The following is a 27,548-nucleotide window of genomic DNA, read 5'->3' on the forward strand; positions in this document are numbered from 1 at the left end:
AAATTGTTTGGAGAATTTTCAAAGTAAGTTTTCAATACTTCTCTATTCATCTCCGTAGTCACAGTGCTCCTCAAAGGTTAGCTGAAATAGCTGCGGGCAGCAGAGGAAGCATAGAGAGATCACATGAAACACAGCCCGGTTTCTGGAAAAAAGGGATATTCAGCTTCTCCTGTATACCATTACACTGTACCATTTTGACCACTTTGGGGACATTAAATACTAGAAATAGCTCAGAAAGCATTCGGCTCAACATCTATGTCGATGTATCATCAGGACCACTATATAAAGAAAATGATTCAGATCCATCCTAACTAGAAAATGTAAGCTACACAATGCCAAAATGTCATTAGAATGTAAGCACTGGACATTGTCATACTCCTAACATCCTTCCAAGGTTCATTCCATATCGAAAACCAAAGATTAACCATACTGCCTCATGCACATTACATCGTTAACTTTGTATTATAAATCAAAGATCTTTTTTTTAAACTCGAATAGCTTCCTCAGCCAGGTAGGAGATAATACGAGATGTAGTACTTGTACATGGGAATCAAACCATCCTGAATTTAGTTTGGCTTAAACAGTTGCGGAAATAGAATCTCAGCTGACAATGACATTTAGGGATCTGAATTTATACAGGCAAATTTTTGCTTCCCTGCTAAATAGGGAAAGAAACTGGAGCCAACCCCCAGATTCATCGCTCAAATGTAAGGAAAGCAATGCAGCATATTTTTCCTAAAGTACAGACCAACCATTCAGAGTTGACCATCACAGTAGTACAGGTTTTATTTGACTTCTGTTGGCAAGTGGAGGGGCTTATTTCCTCAGTTTTATTCTGGGTCTTGACTCAGAGAGACCCTGGAGATACTCAAAACCACTTTCCTTACTGGTTCTACTTGTTCTATTTCCAAAGTAGAGCAATGCCAGTTTCCTTTCTCTAAATTTGTAAGTAAATTTCTTTATTCTTGATTGTTCATAGCATATTTCAACCTATACTCAGTAGGCTTTTCTTTATTTAGTCAAATCTCCTCTCAGTGAAATTCTGTGCTCTAATTTGAACACCTCAGCCAAAGCTTTTAACATATTAGCTATTTCATTTGCTCTTAATTCAGTCATTCAGCGATCACATCTGGAGCTTTCTGTAATTATGTGACTCCCCAGGGAGATGCTCTACAAAAGTCCACCAACATTTTCCAGTCCTTTACCAAATTTAAGCAGAGTGTTGATACATATTAAAAAAATTCTTGATTAATCTCTTTTTAATTGCTTCTAATTAAGTTACTGGAACTGTACATGTCTCTGATACAACGTTTTCATTTCATATTACAGGTTTCAGATTTTAAAATATACATCGTTACTGCTCTCTGGGAGAAGAAAACCATTCCCAGAACTGGAAGAACATTCTGCACGTCATACTACAAGGTGCACTGTGTTCCAGTTCATATTTTTGTAATAGCCTCAGTTATAAATAATAAAACTTCTGTTTAGTTTTGGAAAAAAATGCAAATTAGACTTTAAAGGAGCGTTTTAAAATTATGGGGTTTTATGTTCAATTTGGAGTTTTCTCATTTTATTTCTTATCATGTTGGATGTCTATGAAGAAAAACAACATACAGTTTCCTTACCTGTGTACCAGCTGCTTGCGACTTACACAAATAGCAGTTTCATAGTCATGAGTGACACACACTTTATGTGGGCTGCACTTCACCTTCAAACATGGATCTTTGGATGGATCAAGGGCTATAAAAAACCAAACATTTAAAAAGAAAGTGAGAAATTCATATCAAGTTATCTCTTGGTAGACAGATGACAAATGGTTAGAATGAACACTCCCATATCTGAGCGAATAAATACTTTGCCACTTTATGGTATGTGCCATTGTTCACAGACTGCGTGTTAAATAGAGATGTTTAAGTAGAAAGATAGACGGAGACCTTAAAGACTGATGAGTGATCTAACTTGGCATTCACATAAATTTTAGACATGATACTTTTGGATGAAGTTCTGGTGTAATAATCTCTATCATGCCGTTCATTTCATAGAAAAGTTATGGTGGAATAAAATACACTCACAAATAACAAAAATGACTAGTATTTTAGAAGTTATCTAATAACTGACACTAATCAAATTAATTTCACAGATACTGTATAACTGGCAGCACAATAGTGGACTTGAAGGAGTAAATAACGCTGTACCCTAATGACAATGCAAATGAACTTAAAGGATTGCAGACAGAAGAAAAAATACCCAAATTGGGATTTAGCCAGGACACACCTTGCTTATCTGAAGAGGGCAGCAGGAGACTGACAGGGCACAGCGATACGCTGCCAGTATTCTAGCAGGAGGCTCCTGCAAAGATCCCCATTTAACTTGTGATGAACCATTTTCCTCAGATGCAACAAACACACTCAGAAAGGAGTAGCAAGAGTCTGAGGAGCCTTTTCATATTTTTCTTTATACACAATAACATCTTCTAACACTAAATGAAGAAATTAGCACATGGCACATTACACTTGGCTTTACTAGAACGGCACACCCTTTTCCCCTCTCCTTAAATAAATGAAGATGCATGCATCAGAGGCTTGATGTGTTAAAACCAGGATGTAGTTTGGGATCATCCTGTTTAGCACCCAAAGGGAGCAAGAGAGGCTGAACTTAGAAGAAGAACAAGCTGCTGCTTCAGAGAGGCAAGAAGATGCTGGTGCTGGTGCTGTCTGCACTGGAGCAGACCCTGGAGCAGCCTCCTGGTCCTTACAGCAGCTCAACAGAGACAAGACAGTATTTGTTATCCTGCCACTGTGCATGCCTGCCTGCTCCTGCCAAGTTTCTGCAGCCTGTTTCCTTAAATGAGGATGATTTGGTGATCTTTGAAATAAAAGAGGAGCGATACAGTGCTGTGCTGGATACTACTCCAATTAGAGCACTGATGCCACCTAAGAAAATCTCTTACAAATACTTTTCTGCAATCAAGTCCCATTCGAAATGCCGTCTATCTAAATTCATTCTCTTACAAAAGGATGCTTCTAAAGATCAGCACTAAGACATATCTGCCAGGATGAATTAGAAATACTCAAAAAATGGTTATGTGAATACTGCAGAAGAAAGGAAGTCACAGCCATACAGAGAAATTTCACCTTTGTTTAAGAAGTGATTTTTAGATGAGCTTTACTTTGGACATTATTTTGCCATGGATTTGACTTTCTGTTCCTCTTCAGTGTATCCTCAAATCCCATTTTACTTCTCTTGTTCCTCTCCACATAATGGGACACTTGTGGAAATGGGCAACTTTTAGTTTCATTTTGGGACTGTAAGAAGCTCTTATTGCACATTGTGATAACTGAGTTTCCCACTTGTACTGAATGATCAGAGAAACTTTTAAAGGATACTGTTCGAAGTAGACGAAGTTTCAGGTTTGTATGTACGAAATTTTTTTATATGACAGCAAAGGTACTTCCAACAAGCAGAGGATTCTTCTGTTTCCCTGCAGCGCTGAACTGCTGCAGCTGTTCGACGTTGGTTTATACAGCTACACCTACAAGGTCCAACCACATTAACACCCCTTACACATTTGTGATGGGCAACTGAGCTTCTCTAGTGCATTTGTATTTAGTGGAATGCTTTTGGTGGAAGAGACAGGGAAATTGTAAAAACAAAATGTGAGTGTTAAAAGCTTTTTCTTTTAGAGCCATTAAAATTAATGTAAAAGGTAAAGTGAGCAAGGAAGGAGAACAGACAATCTGCTTCCTGCACCATAAACAAGGTTGTCATTAGGAAAATACCCTGGTGGTGTTTCAGGGGCTGTCCCACTGCAAACACCAGAGGCTGAGAATGATCTTCAGGGGTGTTTTGCCTTTGGGTGTCTTTTTTAAGTCAGATTAACAGACACAAGAGAATTAGCCCAGCCCCTGCTCTTACATTCCCAGAACATCGCAGGTGAGATATACATTCTTAATCCTTTTACTAATTCTCTCACTAGAGACCGAGTTAAAGACTGAGGCAGGTATCTGAGAGGGACTGAAATGGCAAAGCACAATTTCCTCCTGTCTTACCTAGATATTCTTAAACTGCGAAGCAGAGTGAGCAGCCTCCTTCTGTAAAGCCTTTAAGACATAAACGCCTCTTGGAGCATGAAGGGTCACCAGATTATAAATTCAGTGGGCTGATGTAATTCAAAGGTCACATCCACACAGAAAAGTTTAATGACCAGAACTTTGGCTGGCTTGCAGCTGGCCTTGCTCTTTTACTGGAGCACATGCACGTTGTCTGCTTTTGCTGGTGACACATCCTTGATGCAAAATGCTGCATCAACAGAAACCATTGTGCAAATTGGCTGGGAGCCCAGGGCTAATAGCTGCCAACATCGCCGGGCTGCTGGAGAGCACTCTCTGGCCTGGTGCTCAGAGTTTTCTATCAGCCAGAGCCTCTGGAAGTGGGGATGTGGGTTTAGCCTTGAAAGTCAATACTGGTTTGGCATGAATAAGAGAAACAAGATTCAGGCCCACATGGTCTGTGTGACATCATATGCAGTTTCAATACTTGGCATTTTTTCATAGTAAAATTTACTCTTACTGAAGAATTATATCCACTTCAGGAACTCCTTACATCTGCTAAGGCAATAAAAACGCATACACATCTGAAGTGTGTACATTCTGGAAGAGCATCACACAATACATTACTGATAAAAGAAACACAACTTTGAAATGTTTTGCAAGTAAAAAATTGTCTATTGAAAAAGTAAAATACTGTTGAATGGTCATCAGTTTGAAGCACAGGAATTAGAAAAGATGTGGCTGGAAATCCCAGCCACTTTCTCCTTTTAAATCAGGTCTCAACTTCTCCCTACCTCAGTGTTTTGCTTGTAAAATCTGAAAAGAATAATAATGCTGGCAATAATAACAAATAAAGCTTTTCCCCACCTGTGTGTTGGAGGAATTATTTCATTCATGGTGGAAAAGCTCACAAAAACCCTTAAATGGAACACACTACACCAGCATCATTTATTATTCATTACAAACAGCCCTTACATACAGTTCAAAGCAGCAAAAGGAAGTTTATTAAATACAAGCAAAACTGTGAGCTTTGCCAGAAGACAACAATAAACCCCACGATCTGGATTATTATTTCTTGATATTTTTTTCCACTTATGCAGAATGCATGACCCATGTGAACATAAAAGGTCAAAACAGGGATTTATAAGTCTGCAAAGTTCCTTGACATGTTAAATAAATCTGGAAGGTTGTTCTACTGCTCAGCAACACAAGCCCTAAGGAGAGTTCATAATAAGAAACAATTTCTGAAATATGCTAATCAAAGATCATGCTTTGTTAATCATACTTCTACATGAGTAGGAGCAGATGCTCATCATCTGCAGAAGAAAAGACCCTTGGGAGTAAGATGAAACATAACAACCATATTTGTCATCACAGTTCTTTCTGTCCTAAAGGAATGAGTATGAAATCTTTGAAAATGAAGAGCCAAAAGTACAAACAAATAAAGTGGGAAGAGGAGCGAGAAAAAAAAAATTGAAGTTTTTTATTATAAAAAATGTTATTTTATCAGCTTGAAAGGAAAACTACAGCCATTCCTTTTCTATGTTAAGAGTCTGCATGTAGTTACTCAGCTTTGTCTACATAGTAATAATAAAATTGCTTAAGCCTGGCTGTAACATATGAACTTTTTCCTCCTTTTTCTTTAGGCTTGAGACTGAAGGTGAGGTGGATAGGGTTGGTTAATATAACCTGACAGTTGCTGAGGATTGGTCTAAAATTTTTGGAAGGGATATCTGTTCAGCCAGGATTGGAATGAAGGGTTTTACATGCATATAAATCTTTTGCTGAAAACCCACTTCAGTCTCCCTGCCTATCTTTTTGTGAGTCCAGGCTCCGCAGTTTTCTGTCTTGAACTTTTCCCATGTGGTTCAAATCTCTGCACAGTTGGTCTCCAAGGGAAGCATCCATCCCAGGAGACAGCTGGCTGAAATACAGGGAAATACAGTACTGCACGTCTGGCAGTACAAACATCTTCTGAAGTTTTTTATCTTGGGAAAATTTAAAATTTCTGCCTTTTTCTCTTGGCTAAAATGTCTTACTCTCCCTCACTTACACCTAGATGTTTCTGCAGCTGACATTTGTTTTCTAGCCAACTATACTGGTACCCTGAGCTCTGAAGTCTCCTCTGCTCTGGCAGACCACAAGGGAAGAAGTCGTCAGATGGTCTAAGGCTTCTGCTTCACTGGCCACCACATTTCTGTAGGAAAATTATAGTCTACAGGTCAGCTGAGTGCACTGCAAAGGGGAAAGGATTTCATCTGTACGCAGTAACCTAAAACCTATGCCAGGCCCATTTGTACAAAACACAGGTGCAGAATCAGAATTCCTGTCATTAAGAGACAAAATACTTGCTTTCCTTTTTTTGGTCAAGCTTTTATTATGCATAGCAGCCTAAGTTCCCTATTAAAACTATAAATCTTCTGTGGTTACCTCACAGAGATACCAGAATAATTGGTAAACAATCAACACCAGGGACTGCAGCAGACCATTAACAACCTCCTAATGGTACATTGACATCTCTTGCCAATATCAAGAGGATTACAAACGCCAGCTCCATCCCAAACCCCAGAGAACCTTCCTTTATGAGCTGTACACACTTTTCTCTCCCCTCCCTGTATCATTCACCAGAGGCTGTGTATTTGCAGTATAAATAAATCAGTGTTGGACAAAGACCTAACAGCAGTATTTGAGATACTTTTCTATTACATTTCATGTTTTTATATATAACCACTGTAAAAGAAGACTTATGACTTGGAGGAAACTCCTTAGTTCAGACAACGGCAGTACAGAGAGAAGCTGCTATCTAAGACTGTAAGTCTATATGTTGCAGCTGTGGGTCATTGTGGTAATCACAACAGAGTAAATTTATTTTTCACACATTTGACTTTAAAAGAGCGATAACAAATAAATACTTTCAATGTCTTGCAGCAATGGATGTGTAATCCTGCAGAAACTGTACAACTAGTTCACAGCAAGATTTATGAGCTTGATTTTGTTTTTATGACCATTCATTGGGGGGAAGAGAGTAATTTCAAGCTCATAGCTGTTTAGTGGAGCTGAAACAAACTACGCAATCAAAAAGGAATGGCATTATGTAAATATTGGGTTTTTTGTTTTTGAAATTGCCTGACAATAAGTACTATGATCACTCAATGACAAAAATACTTCTGCATAATGAAATGTCAAGAGCAGTTGCTTTTATGCAATCCCCTTGGAACTGTTCTGGCTATATAAGAAGAGAAGAACATCTGTTGAGAAAGGTATGATGAACCTGAAAATGCAACCTGCTGTCTTCAATGCAGAGATCCTTGTGCACATTTTAAGACAAAAGAGATTGATAATAGAACAAAGCCTCTCAATTAAATGATGCGTTACATTACAGATGTGCATTTCAATATTATTGCGTATTAATTGACTCCAGCAAGACTTCAAAGCAAGCACCAGAAGGAAAGCAGAGCTCCAGGCCGTACAAGTCAACAATGGGGTGGGGGGATGAGAAATCTGCCGACACAAGCTGCTCTGGGTGGAAGGCTGACTCCTCACCTGCCTCAAATTGCAGCTAATGTCAAACTTCAGATTTTAGAGACAACATTTCAAATCAGCATCTTTTCTCCATTTACAGCACCGTGACAGCCGAAGAGAAAGTGTGATCAAAGCAGCCAAGAAGTCACTTAGAGAAATTTTACTATATACTTCCCTGAAAACTGTCATATAGCAAATGTGTAAACCATGCAGCTAGCTTAAATGTGTATTAATAAAAGTCTCTACAAACTTTGCCCTTGATATTCGCTAGCAAACAGGCATGTTTTCAACACATGATGGCTAAAACCAATTTTGGTTTTAATGTTTCAGTTGTTTGCAATAAACCATAGACTTCCCCCAAACAATTAGAGCTTAGACTCAGCTTTAAAGCAGATGATGAGTTTATACATTTATCCTTAAGGTAAACATGGCCATGAACTAAAAAGCGCTCAGGTGAACATTTCTGCTTCTCTGTGAAAACACAGTAGTTTTCAGTGCTCCAGAGGTAAACTCCAAGCAATCTATGTGCTGAGGTTAGATTGTCGGTGGAGCTTTTTCCAGGTGCAATGAGATCACCCCATTCAGAAGGGTTTTGCCTATACCTTTCCCCCAGATTTTCTTCTCTTACAGGTTGTTAAGTGGCCATATTGAACAGCTATGTTGTTTACTGGAGCTAATTATATAATTTCTTCTCAGAACTGGTATTAATAAATCTTTTTTTTTTTTTTTTTTAAAAAGTTATTTAATAACAGATTACACCCAACCACCCCCATCAATTGCAAATAATTACCAATAGTATTTATTCTGATTCTGCAAGTCTTCGCATAAATCATTCTGGTCCATTAGGGAGAATATTGGTGTTACTGTCCCCCAAGTCTAGGGGAGAACATGTCTTCAATTAACAAGCTCAGATAGTTAAGTCTCTCATTCTCTCTCACATGCTCCCTCTCTGCATAATTACTCACAGCAATTTGCATGCAGAAATCAATTCAGCTGAAAATTAATTACCGTAGGCCTGAATGTTTCAAACATGTATGTGAATTATTTTCAGTAAATGGAATTTCTCAAGGCAGTTAAACAGTAACATCTCAAACTGTCAGCATTTATTCCATCCCTTCACAGTATTTTTGTATATTTTCCTTTTGGACTACCCCAACATTTGAGTGGCTGAAGACATTGGTATAGTGCACAGAAACATCTAGTTTCATTTTTCCAGGTACTTTCAAAAATAATTTCTTATAAGTGACATATAATTGCTTTTGACATTGCTAAGGGCCAGCCAAGGCAAAAGATGCTTCACAGAACTCTACAGATTTCCTTTCTGAAGCGAAGGATAAGAACCCAAGTATTTAAATGAATTTCCTTGACAAATGGACAGAAATCTGATGCAGTCAAAATAAGTGAAGAAAAAAAAAGGTAGGACTGTAAGCTAGGAAATGTGTTTCCATTGGTGGATGTCATCATCAGTCACAACTATCAGTACAGGTATTTGCTAGCAACTAGTAAAGAGACATGTACAAGTCCAAAATTGATTTGCTAAACGGTCATAAAAGAGAAGCTCCCAGTTTGATTTCTGACAAAGAATCATTACGATTTATATCTCAACATACTGCAAATGTATCTCGAATACTTCCCTACACTGGGGCAGATGGCAGATTTAAAATACTTCATATACTTAAGCATGTTTAGCTAATATATTTATCTTTTTCACACTTTCTTTTGGATCTGAAAAAAACCAAGCCTCCACTGGAAGAAAAAGAAGCTGTCAAATACTCGCTTTGTATTTCAGGGAGCACCAGGTGCACTTCTCACAAACAATTCTCCTGCCTGCGAGGCAAAGGTTCAACCAACGTGCAAGTACAGAACACTGGCACCAGTTCAATAATGTATGATCTGGCATCAGTGCCATAATGCTTCTCTAAATTTCAAGCACTCCCACTATGTCACAGTTTGTCCCTGTCTGTGTCATACCTGAGGGTGTGTTTCTGCATGTCCCGGAAAGTTGAAGGCAAAACAGACCTAAAAACCCCACAGGCAGAAGGACATTGGTCAGATGTTCCATTCAATTATTAATTCCAGGAAGCAGTGAGTGTACAAAAATAACCCCATTCTCTGGGCCTCATGGGGCTTTGCCATGTGTTTAATGACAGCAGCTCTACGGTTTCTGCCTTGAGAGTCCTCAAAACCCCTGGGGTGATCCAGCTTCAAGCTTCCTGGGATGGAAGTAGAGAACTTCAAAAGATTGATCTAATCTTTAGTTGGTAGCACATAAGAAAATGAAGAAACCTCTGCTGCTTCTGCCTTGCAGGGAGGACACAGTTCTGCAGTCTTAACAGACACTCAGCGCAGGAGCAGGGCTGAAAACGTGACTTTCCTTCGGTCACTCTCAGCTCTCTGCTCACTTTTCCAAGGTACCCCAAGACCACGCGGTGAAGCATCTCTAACCCCAGGCATCCTGCTGCTCACTCCAGCTGATTCCACCCCAACAGCTTTGCCATGCTCTGCCCAGGCAGGGGTGGCTTTTTCTGCAGGAGAATCATTACTGATGCCAGCCTCCCGCCCCGCTGGCACCTCCAAGCCCAGCCAGATCCCTGCTGGAATGAAATTCACCCCCTCAGACTCTCGAGCTCAATTTTCTAGCAAATGAACATGAGGAAAAGAGAGAGAAAGCAATCGGATATCCACACTGGTAGAACTGGCTCACTGATAACATCTTGGGAAATGACTGTAAGCCATTATTTTTGCAAGAAGCTGATCGTGCTTTTTCCACATCTGTGATTGAACTTGGGTCCTGTGATACCGGCTGATTCCCTTAAATCTCCGGATCCTAGCACCAGAACAGAACTCTGTTTTTCTCTCCAAAAGCCAGTAAGGTTTTGTTCTCATTGCTACTGGGGAAATACCAAAAACATAAACTACAAAGATTTTTAAAAATCAAAGCCATAAAAAATAACTCCTTTTTTTTTTTTTTTAAATATATTTAAGATAAATTTGAGATTTCTGAATGCTTGGACTTGACAATCCTCTGGTAATTTTGGAATAACAAATATAATTTTTCCAGTGAACTCACCTAGACTATTTTGACTTTCTGTTACACTGCAGTGAATTATCATTTATTCAGTGGGATTTCGTTTAATATAAATTATTTTACTCCAAGGCCAATGAAAACAAAACCGGTTACACCTTGTTCAGAAAATAACATTTTAAATTATTTATGCATAATTATAGATACTCCTTTCCCGTTTCAGATGAATACAAACACATATTTTGATTTGCTTGGAAAGAAGTTGCATCATATGTCATGAAACCCTTCTATAATACTACTGAGGCTGTTGTAATCTATACTTTAACTGAAGCAATAGTATAATAGGAAAAAAATTTACCATTATTTAATTTGAACAGCAAGCTTGTGAGAAACTGAACCCTTTTCTAACTTTGATTGAGAACTATAATGAAGTGTAACACTGTGAACTATGAGTAGGAAAAAACAAAACTGAAACAAATATAAGTGGGTATAGAACCCTTCTGTATTTTTCATAGAGAAAAATCTCTTCCCAATCAAATTTTATCATTCTTTACTAGATATTTTAAGTCATTAAATCTCATTTGAAAACATCCATAACTTATCTTTTAATGCTTACATTTTAGAGGTAACACAGAAGCAAAAGTGCATGACTGTTATTATTGATTCCATCAGCAAATAGTAAAGAATGAGGACCAAACTACCGTTTTCATGAATCAGTATTTCAGTATGCATAATTACATTCTTTTCTAGCGTAGCATTGTAGAGAGCTAGGTAAGCAATAGAAATTATGGATATGAATTCTCTGAAAGGCTGACGACTTTCCTCTATTTGTTGACAGACCAAATGTCAATGTTGTTAGAGTTACAGCAATTCCCAGCCAGGCACTCTGCACATCACTACATACTCATATTTAAATGTTAAACTAGATAAGACATTCAGTCCTGGAAATGAGAAAACCTCTACATTTTCCATTAAGTTCCTTTGCTTATTTGCCAGGATAAATGAAACAGAATTTGACTCCAAACGTTATCAGCTATTGAGTATAAAATATAGGAGCTAAACTTATGCTTATTTAATAAGGCACAATATGGATAGCATTCTTTGAACCAGTATGCCAAGGAAGAACTACCGACTTTACACTTGTCCTTAGCATCTTGGTGGAGATGTTGTGCCTGTCCTAGTCAACCAAGCAGGAAGGAAAGGACACCCTTACATTGTGTTCCTGGTGCTGTCATTGCCTTTTTTCTGTCTGGGGATAAATGAGTTAGTCACTCTATGCCTCCCGCTTTTTTCCTGCAGTTAAAATAGGGATAGTAACACTTACCTGTCTAGAAATCACCCAGACACCCTTGGAAGGCGTCACAGAACACAAGCAAAGGGCCCCTGTGAATGACTTGTAATATAATGATTTCAACACAGCTAAATTCTGCAGAACTAAGAGCCATTTCATGTTCATTTATGGCAGCCTGATTGTCTCCATGGAAACATGGGCAAAACATTTATTTTCCATATCAACAGAGGAAGATTTGTTTCCTTATCACATTAATTTTAGTGTGTGCTGAGCAAAACAAACACAAAAATAAAAAACTTTTCAAAGACTGCTTTCATGATGAAAAGATAGCGGTTTCAGTCCTATCATGTGGAACCAGTCTCTGTCAACCTGGCACTGCAGTGGAAAACCTTGCAAGATGGGCAGCATTCTGCAGGACGCATCAGGATTAGAGATGAAATAGTAAAATCACAGATTTGTAAGTTTAGAGGTAAAGAATTTATCGTCGAAACAAACAAACATACATTAGAAGTTTCAAGTTATAGAGATTTTAGCCATGAGACATGACATAGTGACATGACCCTAGAGAATGAGCACTACTCCTACTAAACTTGGTTTGTCCATAATCTAGAAATCTGTACAACACAAAACACGTCAAAAGTGTAAACTGGCTGGGGCTGGCTAGCCTAACAGATTGTAGCTTAATGTAATTTTCTTTGTTTTTGAGAGGAACTACCTAAGCAGGAAAAGATGAAGCTCCTCTATAGATAATCAATTAGTCATATAATTGATATCTGGAGGAGGCTTAAGTGGAAAATAAATGAGAGGATAAACACCTGTCTCGGCTGGTTCTAAAGTATAGTAAATATAAATACAGCAAAGAGGATTCCTTCTTCTAGCATGAATCTAACAAGTGCTGTTAAAAATCAGTGAATATCTAATACCATTCCTCACTAGAGAGTGAAAAAGAGAATCTCTTATGTGAAGCAAATAAAGATGAAAATTCATAAACTACAAAATCATGTTGTAAAAATTAACTCTGCTGGAATTGAGCAGCAGTTGCTGAAATTGTGCCAAAGAAAGAAATTTTGGGACTGGGAGTTTCTAAACAGTAGGAGATTGGCGTTTTTTCTGCACAGAATGAAATGGAAGGGTAAAATAAACAGCTACCATCAGAAGTGGAAAAAGTAGATTGTCAAATGGGCTGGAAGATGGAAAGTGGTCAAAAGGAAGACCATTAGCATTGCCATTTAGAAGTGTCTAGTGGTATGATAGCAATGAAAATATGAAGTTATAGGATGTGTACTGCCCTGATGAACAATATCTACAGAAGGAAAAAAAATAATAATATTGACTTCTTTCTACATTTTTTTCTTGCTACACTTTATTTGCTACAGAAGTGTGGAAACTGATGATCAACTTTTAATTCACACAGTCTACAGTTCCTCTCGTGGTTACGAGACCTCAAAATTAATTTTCAACAACAAAAGATCATCTCTCCAGAGCTGCTGCTAAATCTGAATGCTTTGCAGTTGGCTTTTTATAGTTTTCTGGTACATGCATACCAGGTTCAAATTTTAGTCTCATGAATGCATTCCAGGGCATCTCGGTATCTCTTTTTATAAGTGATTGATAATAATTTTTAAACATACAAAACTAATATTTAAAAGGCTTAAAATAAGATTTATAGTTTAATTAAAAAGCTTTATGTTTCTCAAAAAATGGTACATTGATGAAGATATCATCTGACAGCGGAGAAATGCTATTTCTTTTGCCAATACTTAGCGAAAATAATTCTGAAAAAAAAGATCCTCTTTGAAGAATTAAAGTTTTAACAGTTTCTTGTGAATACTTGAGTAACTGCCTGGAATGGCTAAAATATTATTTTGTCCTTTTCCCATAAAGAAAGAGCCGAGGCTGCCTCAGGCAATACAACAGCAAATTCTGTAACATTGCACTCGGCACGGTAGCTAAAATCCACTTCTACAACAGAGGAACAACTGTTCCTGGGAGAACTGCTTCATTTCTGGAACACCTAGGCCTTGAAAAAGAATAAGCTTCTTGAGTTATGAAGTGACACTGAATTATTCAGGGTTCCTGATGTACATGTTACTTTTTATTAGAACAAAGATAAAAGGGAATTCTAATAAAAAGGAACCATGTATATCAGTAATGCTGAATAATTCAAACACAAAGTAACAATGGAATTGGAAACTGGGTTTTACTCCCTTTCAGGGAATATATATTATATTTCCAGAATCAACTTGTCTGATCTATCTCTAGATGTACTTGGAGGCATTGCCCTGAATTTGAGATAAGAAAAACGTGAAGAGCAAAAAACAGTGTTACAGTGGTTTGGAGACAGAAGATGGGAAACAGGCAGGACACCAGCAGGAACTACCACTCTAATTCTAAATGAATTATTAATAACTTCATTCAGTTTTGAACTGAAAAGATGTGTTACCTGCAACTTCTATCTCCTTCTAGACTTCACCATTCTCAGTGAATATGGGAAATGCAGAAGGACAAGTGTGGATCTCAGATGGGAGGAAACACCAAATAATGCCAGATGTTTTTCCAATTTCAAGCAAGATCCTTGTTGAAAAATAACAGTCAGAAGATAGAAATGGTAAAACTGTGACCTTAGTACTAAGGAGAAAAAAAAATCACTTTATATAAATGTGCTGTGATGTTAAGGAAACATAAATTGTATTGTAGCATGATTTATCCATCCCACTGCTGCTCCTGCAGAATATATTTGTATTTGCTTTTAATCAGTAAAGTGGCATTTTAATAAGGGTGAATGACTACAAAGAGGTCTCTACTGCAAGAAGAGGGTGGACCAAGCCATACGGCAAGATAGACTGACAATGCGGGAGTATCTCTGCTCCTTTCCGATTCCCCCTTCCTCCCCTGTGGGGTTTGCAACACCCCCCTGTGTTATTTGGCCTGACACTGAACTGGAAAGCAAGTTTAGCTTAATTTTACCGTAGTCAAACATCAAAATCTGTTCAGAAAAAATGTGTTTGTCTTACATGATGACTGAATTTGCATTTCTAATTTGGGCGAGATCATTTTTCCAGCTGATTTCATAGTACTTTTCAAAATAGAGTTTCTGTCAGAAAACCTAACTCAACATTTTCATCCAGTATAAGTCATGCCAGAGCAGACTGTAGACAACTTGAAAATGCTAGGTGTGAAGGAGACAAAATATTAACCAAGAGCTTCGCCTTCTGTGCTCTGACCCTTTTTCACCACTTTGGATATTAAAGTAACTTTGTTTACTGAGATACAGAGGTGGGGAACAGCTGTATGAACTAGAAAGCCTGAGCAGCAGTTAAACCTAGGAAAGAACCATCATCACACCAGCCTCTACTGCTGCCGCAGGGGCAGTATCAGCGTTCAGTAAAAATGTAACTCTGCTCATAATGCTTTAGAGCCATTGTGTTATACATCACAATTTGGAAGCAGGGAGTCAGCGTTTCAGTTCAGGGTATTTAATTCAGTTACTTACATAACTGTCCCTTGCTTTTTCATACACAATACATATGCATAGAAAACCAGTGGAAACATTTAAAAAGCATAATTAAAAGAAAATCAGTATTTTAATGTATTATTCCTTGTGTATGTCTGGTATAAACAATCTACAAAGATATATCACATTAACTCAGATTAAACTATAGCAACAGCCTTTGTATTAATGTGCAAGACCTAATGAGAGAATTCCTTTCTCTCTTTTTCACACAGTATCAATTTCATGCCCTATAGGTTTTTAAATGGCCCACAAATCTTCATGATTTGTTTTTTTCCCTAAAGGAAGACTACCATATCAGGTCTCTTAATGTGACCTGAACAGCCAATAACAGTCAAGATATTTATTAGGCATAATAGGCTCCTTACACATGAAAGAATCTATATGTGACATGGCCATTAGTATGTGTGTAGCCTTTACTACTGGCTCTTAGTATCTGCTAAAGGTGGATAGTGGTGCACTTAATATATAGTCAGATTTTTTTTAAGGGCTTGGCAAACACTTTAGAACAATAGGTGTCAAAATGCCAACGTCATTGTTTCAGAAGAAAGATCCTTCTTCCCTCCTTTCAGCGGATTGTCTCTACAGCTCCTCCTGGAAGTTTCCTATCTAGCTAATTAATTTAGCAGTCTCTCAGGCTGTGGGGGATTTGAAACTCAGCATGTTCCCCTACTGGTAATTTGTTAGTGTGTCTAAATTTCACATCACTTATCTATGTTTTCAGTTGGATTTCTGGATCATTTGGTTTTATAATGAAACAAGACCAAGCCAAAAGGCTGCAGCTAGAAGGGCTTTACTGACCTTTCCTATTTATTTGCATCCTGAGAAAGCAAACACATGACGAGGAAGCTCAGCAGGCTCATGACTGCAAATATCGAAGATTGATGTGCATTTTTACGGGCAGTGGACTGCCACGTTTTTGTAGTGACATTAGAATGAACATAGTCTTTTCTATGACTGATCTCAAATAATCTTTCACCGTGTTTAAAATCCCAGAGTGTTACAGCTGGAGTGCTGATCCTGTAAAACGGTGTTTACCCACAACTTCATCTGATGGCATTTACCGGTAGCCTTGACAAATGCCATAGAAACCTCAACATACCTGAGGAGTCATTACCTGTATGGGAAGCACTAAGCGCCTGTACCAGAGAATGTGTACATTTAAAAATGGCCATTTTACAGATACTTATTTTTTAATGATAAAACAGTGGGTATTATCATAGACCAGTGGAAGCTTTGATTTCAGGATTTTTGGATCAGTATTTCAATTTCTGCTTTTAAATGGGCTTTCTTAAATGATTCATAAGCCGGACCAACAGGAAGGTATGGAAAATCAAGGCTTATCTAAACAGCAGCTTTGGTCACCTGAGGGACTAAAATCCTTCTACTCCACTGCTGAGAAAAAATGCACAAATAAAAAGGAAGCAAATGGAAATACAACAACAGTAGAAATAAACATTCTGGCCACCATGATAAGGCTGGCATATTGGTAATACGTATTACCGCTCATACTATATTCTAGAAGAGAAAATGGAAGCCGAGCATTAGGAACAGTTTGGGTCAGTGACTCTGTCTCTGGTTGGTGTTCTGGCTATGGTATCTTTGTTGCTCACCCCTGACAGTGTATCAGAAAGAGGAGACCATGACAGCTGGAATCTTTTGTTCTTACTCATTACAGCAGTTCTCATGTGATGAACAATTCACATCTATTATTTGCCTGAACTCCTGAATGCTGGGACTCACAATCAGATAATTAGCTAATAAAGAATAGTGGATTTGTTGCATGCTTCACTTAATCAGTTTCCCCAAATTAATGTAAAGATGGCAAAGTGCATTCATACAGAACATATACACAATCAATGTATGAAGAAGAAATCTTAAAAGCATCACATAAGGAACATCTAGATAATGTATGTAGCTTCAAAATGCTGTAAAATTTGTCCAGTGCTACAGTCATACATGGGGGTTTGCCATATAACTCCTTTTATTATTTCTTTGAGATGGAGTGTGCCTATTATCAACTGTCATAGGCCATAACCTTGAGAACATACAAATGCAGAGCACAGGCTCAGATTTAGTGGGAAGAGATAGAAAGCCCTAAGGGGAATATTGCTGCCCATTAATGACATATCATGCTGTGCCCATCCTCCCATATCTAGTTGCTTCCTCTCCAGCACCATGAATTCTCCAGTTCCAGTATAAAAAAAAAAAATGTAAAATTTGCCATTTTATTAAAACAGCAAGAGTGCAGTCAGTATTTTGGTAACACTTGAAAGAAGTATCCAAGACATAATTTGTACATCACAGAAAGGGAGGGAATAGGGCATGAGGCCATTTGTGTTCTGACTGAAACCTATACAGCCTTTAATGGAATTACACTGGGGATTTGGCTTAAGCAGGCTGGCAAGAACAGGAAACAAATGCAGAACAGTTAATGAAGCAGAATGTGAGTGAGCATCAACCAGTGGGATAGCCTGTGATGACTCTGAAATAAAGATATGTGCTGTTCTTGTAGGAATTAAGAGATTCCTGACACAAATCTTCAGCAGAGAACACCTACGTGAGCAGCTCCCAGAGAACACTTAATGTTATGTGAAGAACAGAAGGCTCCATGTATTGGTAACTGCATCTTTCAGTGAAAAAAAACCCAAAAAACAAAAACAAAAACAAACAAAAAACCCAAACAAAAACAACAACCAAACCAAACCAAACCATACAAAACAAAGCAAGCCAATGAAGAAGTATCAACCAACTAATGTCCTTGGAAATGCAATAGAGAGAGAGAGAGAGAGAGAGAGAGAGAAGTACCAGAGATTCTTCTTGAGTGTTGCATCTTCTGTGGGCCCACTGACCCTCTTGGTATCTCTAGCTCATATTTCAGAGTTCATATCATATTTGAGAGCTTGCAAATGCAACTGAAGTACTACTGAAATGTTGTACTTCAGCATGTCAGTATGCTTTGGTACTTTAATCACAGGTTGTTTACTTGCTGACATAAAATAATCCTAATCTTCCCCACTAAAGTTTTTCCCAGCTCTCATTTGCTAATTTAGCTTGCAGAGAGCATTTGACTTATCTCTAGGCTATGACCTCATCTTTAAGGAAAGGCTTGCTCACCTCATTTCAAATGACTCAGAGGGTTCAATATCCAATTAACTTTCTGAAAATCTAGTTGTTCCATAATTTTGCCAGGTGGAGTGAGTGTGTGTTTAATTTACTTACCAACATGATCTTCTTTTATTATAACTTGCCATCTTATCAGCACTACCTTGAAATATTGACTTGGGAAACTATGCTGGTCTTCAACTGAACGGCAGGGGCTGACAACGTGTGTGGGGGGGTAGAATTTCATTAATTAGCAACCTACCTTATTACTCTGCCAAGAGGGAACACGTATAACTGATATTACATTTCCTAGATGAGTCTGCAAATACTACAAAGGCAAGAACAAGCATCTATAGCCCAATACGATCTTAACTCAGCCTGCAGGATAACAATTAAATTGTGGTATAACTAAACACATCAATCCAGTGAAATCTATAATCCACAGTACCTCTTACTAATGACTTAGAAATCAAAAACCTCATCTGTCCACTACCCAGATGAAAAGAAGTCTAAGTTGTTTTTGGTACAATATGTGTAATAAAAAATCACTGACAATGCTTTTCTTCTCAGCCTTGAATTTATTATTCTGCAAATTGATCAGATGTATCACAAAAAAGCTGGTCAACTGAATGCACCAGTGAAAATCCATATGATTCAGATCAACAGGTTGCCTAGAAAAGTAAGAGGAAATAAAAGGAATAAGCTGCATTTACCGATTGGATATCCCTTCCAGTATGTGCAGAACAGACACTGATGAAGCAGAAGGAAGAGACAGTGATGTCAGCCAGAAGGCAGAATTCCATTTAAAGGATGTGGTCACACAAGCTCTTGGGACAGGAGCACAGGCTCGGTGAGACATAACTAATTTGTAAAGCTGGCATCAGACACAGAAAGGATGGTATCACAGCATAGATTTTAGCTGTGGCAGGTAAAGCCAGATTGCTATTTTCAGAGCCCTTGAATTCATTATGTTCCTACCTGTAGTCTGGTCAATGAATACACATTTTATCATCTTGATGTACAGCATAAAGAATGATTTCCCTCATTAATACAAATTGAACTTTCAGCTCCATGCAACTCAGATTATAAGAGGCTTTAAGTACATGTGGATAGACCAGCTTAATTACTCAGGATATGGCTCTAATTAACATTCTTGTGGTCAGTTTTTTAATTTTATGTGTTTCAGAATTTTGCATTTGAAATGCAACATGGCTACATTTAGAATATTCACTAGGTAAAAAACTGGGAAAATATATTGATCAGATGTTCTTTAAATATCACCTTGTAAGCAACTTGCTACTGCGGTAACATCGTGGTGAAAGGCACAGATGACACCAACTACTACATATTTTTGTGCATAACCAAAGCCTGTATTAAGAAAAATAAGAAGCAAGCTTGGATTCTATGGCATTGCACTCTCATGTGATAGTGATCCAAGAGGAAGTTTCATCTCAGCATCTTCCCTTGCCTATATCTCCTGTTTTTCATTTTCCATGATGTGTGAGTTCTCTACATGAAAATATGATGCTGGGCAGCAAGTGTCAGGTGCCAGAATTCGGCATTCAAGGTTCTAAACTGTTACAGTGATGATCCACTTCATTAAAAGGTAATAAATACCAAGGACAGTATTTTAAGTGACGATGAACAAATGCTGAACTTACCACAACACTGGGACCAGTTAACTATATGTCCAATACAAATGGATTCAAGGTTGGCTGAACACCCGGTTCAAGAAATCTGTTGTATGGAAAGATATTACACACAGCCTTTCTGGGCACGGGCTGCTAATGGTGATAGGAACTGCCTATTCAATGACACTTTCAAACTAGAGCATTTTTTTTCTCTAATAGTTCAGGCAGTTTGAAGTGCTTGCTGTTTATTTCATGTAAGAGAATGCCATCCCTTAATACATTCTGTTCCACATTTCCTTGCAGCCTATATAATTCAAAGCGACAAAATGCGAACATGTATGATTCTCCACTTAGAGACTACAAAGAGAAATGAAAACATTGATATCACTTAAATCTGACTCACTCACACTTCCATTTAAGTTTAAATCAAACAAACAAAAATCTACAATTGTCCAGTGTTTGACAACTACCACTTGGGAAATTATGTTGATATAGAAATGTCAAGACATAAACATACCAGGTGGGAAACCATCTCATTTAGCACTAGATTCCCACACTGGAGGCATCTAAGCCCTAACTACTCCTTGGACTTGTTTTTTTTTGACAGCTGTGTGAATATGAGATGAATTGCACCCCGGAGCATCGCCTGTACCAATGAGAAACAGAATCTAGACCATCAGATCCATAGTAACAGACACCTAAATGCAGATAGATGAATCCGTGTGGCTGTGATGATGCACCCTACTGATAATGCAATAATCCATTGGGGAAAAAAATGAGGCAGCTTTGGCTGGCTCCTGTATTGCTGAGTTAATACTATTAAAAATATTTAATTGCTAACAGTGCTGCCATGAAAAAATCAACTAGAACGAGTGTCCCACAGTTTACTTCTGAGGAATCCACAAATTTTGCCCTTCAACCATTTCATGTAATTTTTAAAGTGGTTTCCTTAGATGGGGAGAAAGGGAGAGGTATGTTATCTTCAGTTCCTCATCAAAAACTTCCAAAAGCATTTATGCTTTGAATTTAGTCAGCAAATACATTAACAGGTACCATAATGACTTACTAAACAAGCAGTATGCTCAGCCCTGTACTTGAAATCTAAAGACCTGTCACTGAATACCTCTGAGTATGGAGGTTTACAGCCCTGTACACAGGATTTTGGATTCCTTGTTTAGGCTACATAAGCTACAGTGACTTTCTTAACCTGAGCTTTTCTACTTCAGTTATCTATCAGAGCTGGTAGCTTCTTCTGGTAGATACAGCCTAACATCATTAGCACCTTAGGAAGATTTTAAATTTCTTTAGTAATCCTTCAAGAACCTTATAAAATTGCAGTAGCTGCACTTGAGCCTGTGGGAAAATGAATGCAAGAGGTTTAGCAGTCTTAGGTGAGGAAATATGTAGAATAGAAGGCAGAGCTAGACAGAGAAATCTAGTATCTCTGGCTGCCAGTTCACCAAAACGTTCTTCTCTCTCATCACAAATTAGCCAAATTGTTTGTTGCGCTCTACATCTGCAAAAGCTGGAAGCTTCTGGATGCAACTGTACATGAGAGAGACCTCAGTCACAAGGAGAGTGGCCTCTCCTGGCTATTGGTATTGACAGGATTAAAGAGAGGATTATTTTATTTGTGCTGTAGACAAGAAAAATCCCTGTATATTCACAGAAATGTGAACAGAGCCCTGAATGTGACATAGTAAATCTCAGAGGAGATGCAGGCTACACTCCTCATCTCAGAGCTCCCTGCTGATCTATGGCAGAGACGCACTGGGAAGCAATTTCAGAGCACGCTACGTCTTGCACCGCCAGCCAAGCAGTGAATAGTTTGGTGCCTGCCAGACTAAACTGAGGCTTGGGAGGAAAAATAGCAGGACATGAATATTTCCTGTAACTGCAAAGTTTCGTGGAGCCGGGGAGAATTTCCCATCCATATGCAGAAACTGAAAAAAGGAGAGGGATCACTTACATCCACACTACATTCTCTACAAGAAACAAGTGAAAGAACCCATACGAACTGGTGAAAGAATTAGAATTAGTAGGCAAACTAGAATTTACATGGTATTAATATATCATGGCAAGGTTTGAATACAACTAGCTTAATAGACATCAGCTACAGGAAGCAATAGAAAGTGAATTGTGTTGCTGGAGCCATAAAAAGACCATTTATGCTCTTAGAAGTATAGTGATAGCACATATCTTTCATAGTTTGGGTGATCAATACACTTCACAAACAGAAATTGGAAACTTGGGAAAAAATCTTTTCCAGATGTCAATCCAGAAATCAAATTCCAAACTTCCTTCTCCCTATGTCACAAAATGCTGGGACTGTTAGGTAACTATCCCTTCGAAATGTGCTACACAGAAACATATGCCTTCTGACTAATATCCCTGAAGTCAGATTTGGATGAGAAGATTTTTACAACTGGCAGAAGCTTCCCCATATTCCCATGCCTAGTGGCAGGCTTTATCGCCAAGAACACCTCTTCAATATGAAAGTTCATTATTTCTTGGTTATTTCAAACTTCAAGAAAAAAAAAAAAGTAATAAAAAAGATTCCACAGTGCTCTGAATGCTAACAGTATAAATATTCATTCTTTCTCCTGTGGTCTTTTTATTTATGCACTTGTTTCTTATACAAAGAGTTTTTAATGGAACGAGCAGCCCCTTTGGGAAAAAAAATGGTCTAAGGAAATGCAAAATGATTTTTAGTTTGTTATACTAATAGCAACAGAAATGTTGCTGAAGGAGATCTTTGCCCCTCCAAATCCTGCTGATATTTATTCAAATTCTCAAAAGGTCTCTGTTTTTCCCTCTGTGGAGGAAATCGTCCACACCACAGTGTAAAAGCAGAGTGTACATTCCCGCTGAGGGAGTTAAAGTGCTTGTCAAGTGCAGTGTTGAAGCACGGGCCCCTCAAGGAACAGAGCACACACAAAAGGCAGATGGAAGTAATCTGAAGGCCACCTGAAAACTCCCAGAACAGCAAGGGGCACATATATATTTATCTCCCTGGGCAGAGGCTAGAAGAGAACTGTACCAGGGCTACTCGATATTCCCACAGAAAACATCAATTAGCATGAGGAACACCAGGATTTTTCTATGGAGGGATCTGTGGCCAGGTCAAGTGACATGGATTTTGGGAGATGCTCAGTACTCCTGGGTCTCATATACCTCAACTCCTTTGCCAAACCTTCCTACAGATTTATGGAGAAGGAAGGAACACGGCTTGCCACCAAGCAGTTTCACACTCTGTGTAAAGTTCGCTAATGCTTTATTTGGCTTATCAGGCACTGCTTTCCTGCCTTTTTCCCTGCACTGCTGTATAGTTCCATTACATCTCCACAGTAATCTATAACGATTGAGTCTGAAGTGAGGCTGTTAAGAAACTTGCTTCAGGATTCTCTATAAATGAAAAACATTTTCCTAATTTCATATTGGTACTTCATTTATTTTAAGCTTATGAAGGGCTCTTATTCTCTAATCATACAAATGGATAATGTATTTCTGTTTCCATTAGGCTTCTGATGTCAAATTTTTCTTCAGTATTTGGGTAATGGAATTTCTTACTATTTTTTCATATGTTTCACTGAGGATATTTAGTCTTTATTTGTAAATAAATAGAACAATAAGTGAGGAGATAATAGTTTGTACAGAGAAAAAGTCTGCCTTGCTATGGGGTTGTCTCTCTAAGTATTCTGGATTCTACCAAAGAAAACCATGAAAGGTTGTAATTGAAAGCCACTACACCCCTGACAGGCTGATAAAAAGGGCACGATAATTAATCACTTGCCTTATTAGAAAGATATGATTCTACACAATGATTAAAATTGACTACAAGAGCTGATAACCTGTTAACTCCTCAGAAGGCAGCTTTGTGAATGTAAGAGACAATAACTGCAACTTGTGTCAGCAACAGAATACAGATGAACTGCCAGGGAAGTGGTAAACGCAGCGTTAGCATTGGGGAAGAAATTACTAATATACAATGTACTCTAAAACCACCTGAATGAAAGGAACACATTAATAGAAGATGTGATTAGCCAGAAAGAAAATCTCAACAGAAAGCTAAGGCCAAACCCCTTCCTAATTTTGTCTTTCCAATATAATCACATTTTTTGTTCCTTAAACAGTGGATCCACATTAATTCTGGACTATTATCTGCTTAATTAATGGTTTCAAGATACAGTGCCATTCCCTCCTCATCACCTTCTTCTTTATCTCTGTGAACCAGGTTATGCATAGGACCCACGCAAAATATAAGAAATCTGAAAACGACCAGCTGCCTTGAAACTATATAGAGCAAAAACATCTTCAGCAACACCTAAACAAAACCCCAACAAAACCAGTAACAACAAAAAAATGGACAGCTTTTTGCTACTTCAAATGAAAACAACAGAATTTTGCTGTGACTTGGTGATACCTGTTCTGGTGGATCATGACTGATACGGAAATCACGGGTTTGTTAAATATCAAATAACTACTTTTAAGTGATTCTTCTCTTCTTTCGAAGAAACAATAGATAAAAGGAAAGGGGCTGAAGGGATTAGGGTGCACAGTTTTTTTGGGGAACACAGAGGCAGCACACATGTTTAAAGTTATGATGAAGCTCAATGCCATTCCCAGCACCATTGTGAAGCTTGCAGTCTCCCAGAAGTCTGAATACAGGCTCAAATCAGTACTGCAATGAAGCTCAGCACCTTAACATGGATAATACTATCCCTAAACAAAAAACTCATTTGAATCTTTCTGATCAAGGAGAAAAACAACTGTTTAAACCATGGCTTATTTTGGAATCAGTCTGATTTTTATGTCCTGATTTTGCAGAATTGAAGGCACTGTGATTCAGGAGTGACACCGATAACTGTCTGACAGACCACACAGCAAGACTACAATCAACTTCTGGCTCTGAGAATGCATCCTCTAAGTGTTTTCCTCTCATATCTGGGGAAGAAATGCAATGGGAATATGCTTGAGATATTAATGACAGCAAACTACTTCAGTTCAAACTTTCTGCTGACTGTGACTCATTAGCCCTGTCTGCCCACCCATGCTTTATCTCCTCATAATTTCTTACTAATTATCTTCTACATCAAAGCATTTGGGTGGCTGTAATACTGTAAAATCATCTAATGAAGTACCATATTTCAAATTACATTTTATGTAACAGCAGGTTCTCAGACGGGTAAAATATGGCAGGAAAAATGCCCAATGTTAAACCACTGGAGCTTGCTGTGGTGCTCAGGACCCTGGCAACGATGACTGAAATAGCTGAGCACCCAATTATTGGCATTTCCTACAAAGCATGCAAGTGTGAAGGGTGGTCAACAGTACCTACCACAAGTTAAAGTGTTTAGCCTTGATTCAGGGGAGTATGTGAAGGGGTAAGACAAGTGCAAAGCTGTCTCTTAGATCCTCTTTTCAATTCTGCACCCAAAAGCTTTGTTGTCTTTGTCAAGACAGTGTTATAACAAAGGTGAAGAAATCATGAAAGTTGTGGTTCATCAAAGCTGCTCATTCTCTGTAGCCTTTAATATCAGGTTTTGTAACCTCAAACAGACCTCAAATAGGTTGGCATGTTGCCACCTCTCATGCTACTGAAGCTGTTCCGCTGTCAGCAGCGCACCACCTGCCCAAACACGGGATCCCCGCTGCCTGACAGCACGGCCGGCACAGGAAGACAGAAATAACGTTAAAGCAACATCTCTGCTGCCATTGAAGAAAAAAAAAGCCCCATTTGATGTTTCCTCTGTGGGGAAGGTGGTAAACAAACACTGCAGAGCGCTTTCTCAGCATGACAGGACACCACCGACACAACAGATTTTTGCATTACCCTGTATATTGGCTTTCATAAGAAAGGTTTAGGATTAAGGCTGGCATCAACATTTCTTGCTCTCAAGGCAAAAGCACAGGCAAGTCTTATTGGTACAGCACATGGAATTTTCTACTGGGATGTTCAAACAAGTTTTCCAGGGGTAGAAGAAATATCAGTTCACTCACAGTTCCATGTGTGCACGATGCTCTTCTTCAAACATGACATTTGTGCACATAACCACAAGCTCCAATATCAGGAAAATAATAACTCTTTGCTCAGTTTCTCAGAATTCAAAACTCTGGCTGCTCTATGGAAATGGCCAGGCAGAAGTAAAAAACAAGTACTTTTTTTCACGCTGACCCATCCTGAACAGAACTGCAGAATCACTGCCACAGCAAAGTGATGAAGATAATACCTTAACGAGGTCCCCAAAGGATTGGACATTTACGCAGAGAGCAAAAATACCTAGAGGTATCATAATTAATCATACAAAGCATTTTAAAGAGTAAATATTTCAAGGCTTGAGCCTGTATCTGCTAAAGATCAGGAGAAGACCTAATGGGAAGCTCTGTGCAGTTGTGACGGATGATTGTGAAGATAGCTGTACATGGACCGCTTTCTGGTTCACTTGCTCTCTCTACACGTTGCCTACTGGCAACCCAAACCACTTACTGGCATATCAAGAATCCATGTGTGCTTCTGCTACAGAAGGTCTTTTTTTTGCTGTAGCATTCCTGCTGGCCCTGCTGTCTGCAGCTGCAGGGAATTACTTTGGTTTTGAAGGTGGCTTTGAGGTGGCCTTCAAAGGACATTGCTGTGTCTGCAGCAAATTCCTGCCTATTTGTTTATTCCACAATTTAAATACATCTTTTCTCATGCATCTGTCTCACGCCACTGTGAGAAAGGGGGCATTGGACTAGGTGTAATTTAGAAACCAAATTCCTATTTTCCTGTGTTGTTCTTTCCAGCCAGATATGTAATAGACCTCTGCTGACTTAAAAACCAAATAAGCTGTGCCTGGTGGCTGACTTATTGAAAGGGTGAAACTAAACCTTGCAGAGGCAGTAAAACAATACAAAAAATAACGAGTAACAAATGTCACTGGCCCTATAAGAACACCTGGAGACCCCAGTAAGAGGTCAACAGTCCACTCGAGTGTCAAACACACATGAAATGGGAAAAGAAGTCCTATCTCTTGCAGTATTCAGATAAGGACAGCAACTACTGCCTCCCATCTGGGCCAAAAACTGAATTACTACCACAGATGCACCAGTGCACAGAATCTCTTTATGTTTCTATGTCACAACTGTGACTCATTCCATTCCCTAAAGCCAGTCATCTAACAAGTAAAACCCAAGATGTGTATCATTTATTTGTAGCCATACCTGTGCTGCAGCTGATCCACCTGTACCCTGTTCCGCACACCAGTTATCTACTAGAGACTGGACTGGAAGTGGGCCCATTAGGTAGATACCGTTAATTACTATAATTACATTCTCTTTGCCTTTTATCTTCTCAGCCTTTCAACTGTAGTTGTTATGCTACAAGAGATGCTGATTTACCTTTAGACACAAGCAGTGTAACAATGCCTTAAATATA

At 38.5% G+C, this 27,548-nt stretch overlaps 1 protein-coding gene across 2 annotated transcripts in view; it reads right to left on the bottom strand.

The window, feature by feature from the left end:
- SPOCK1 (SPARC (osteonectin), cwcv and kazal like domains proteoglycan 1) overlaps window positions 1-27,548 on the bottom strand; it is a 275,752-nt gene that overhangs the window by 115,997 nt on the left and 132,207 nt on the right. For both annotated transcript variants that reach the window (XM_065849049.2, XM_071814742.1), the window contains exon 4: window positions 1,626-1,740. In XM_065849049.2, the coding sequence (XP_065705121.1) occupies window positions 1,626-1,740 (115 nt within the window). The remainder of the gene's footprint in view (window positions 1-1,625; window positions 1,741-27,548) is intronic.

The sequence above is a fragment of the Patagioenas fasciata genome, chromosome 14 (genome assembly GCF_037038585.1).
Source record: "Patagioenas fasciata isolate bPatFas1 chromosome 14, bPatFas1.hap1, whole genome shotgun sequence".
NCBI classification, from domain to species: domain Eukaryota; kingdom Metazoa; phylum Chordata; class Aves; order Columbiformes; family Columbidae; genus Patagioenas; species Patagioenas fasciata.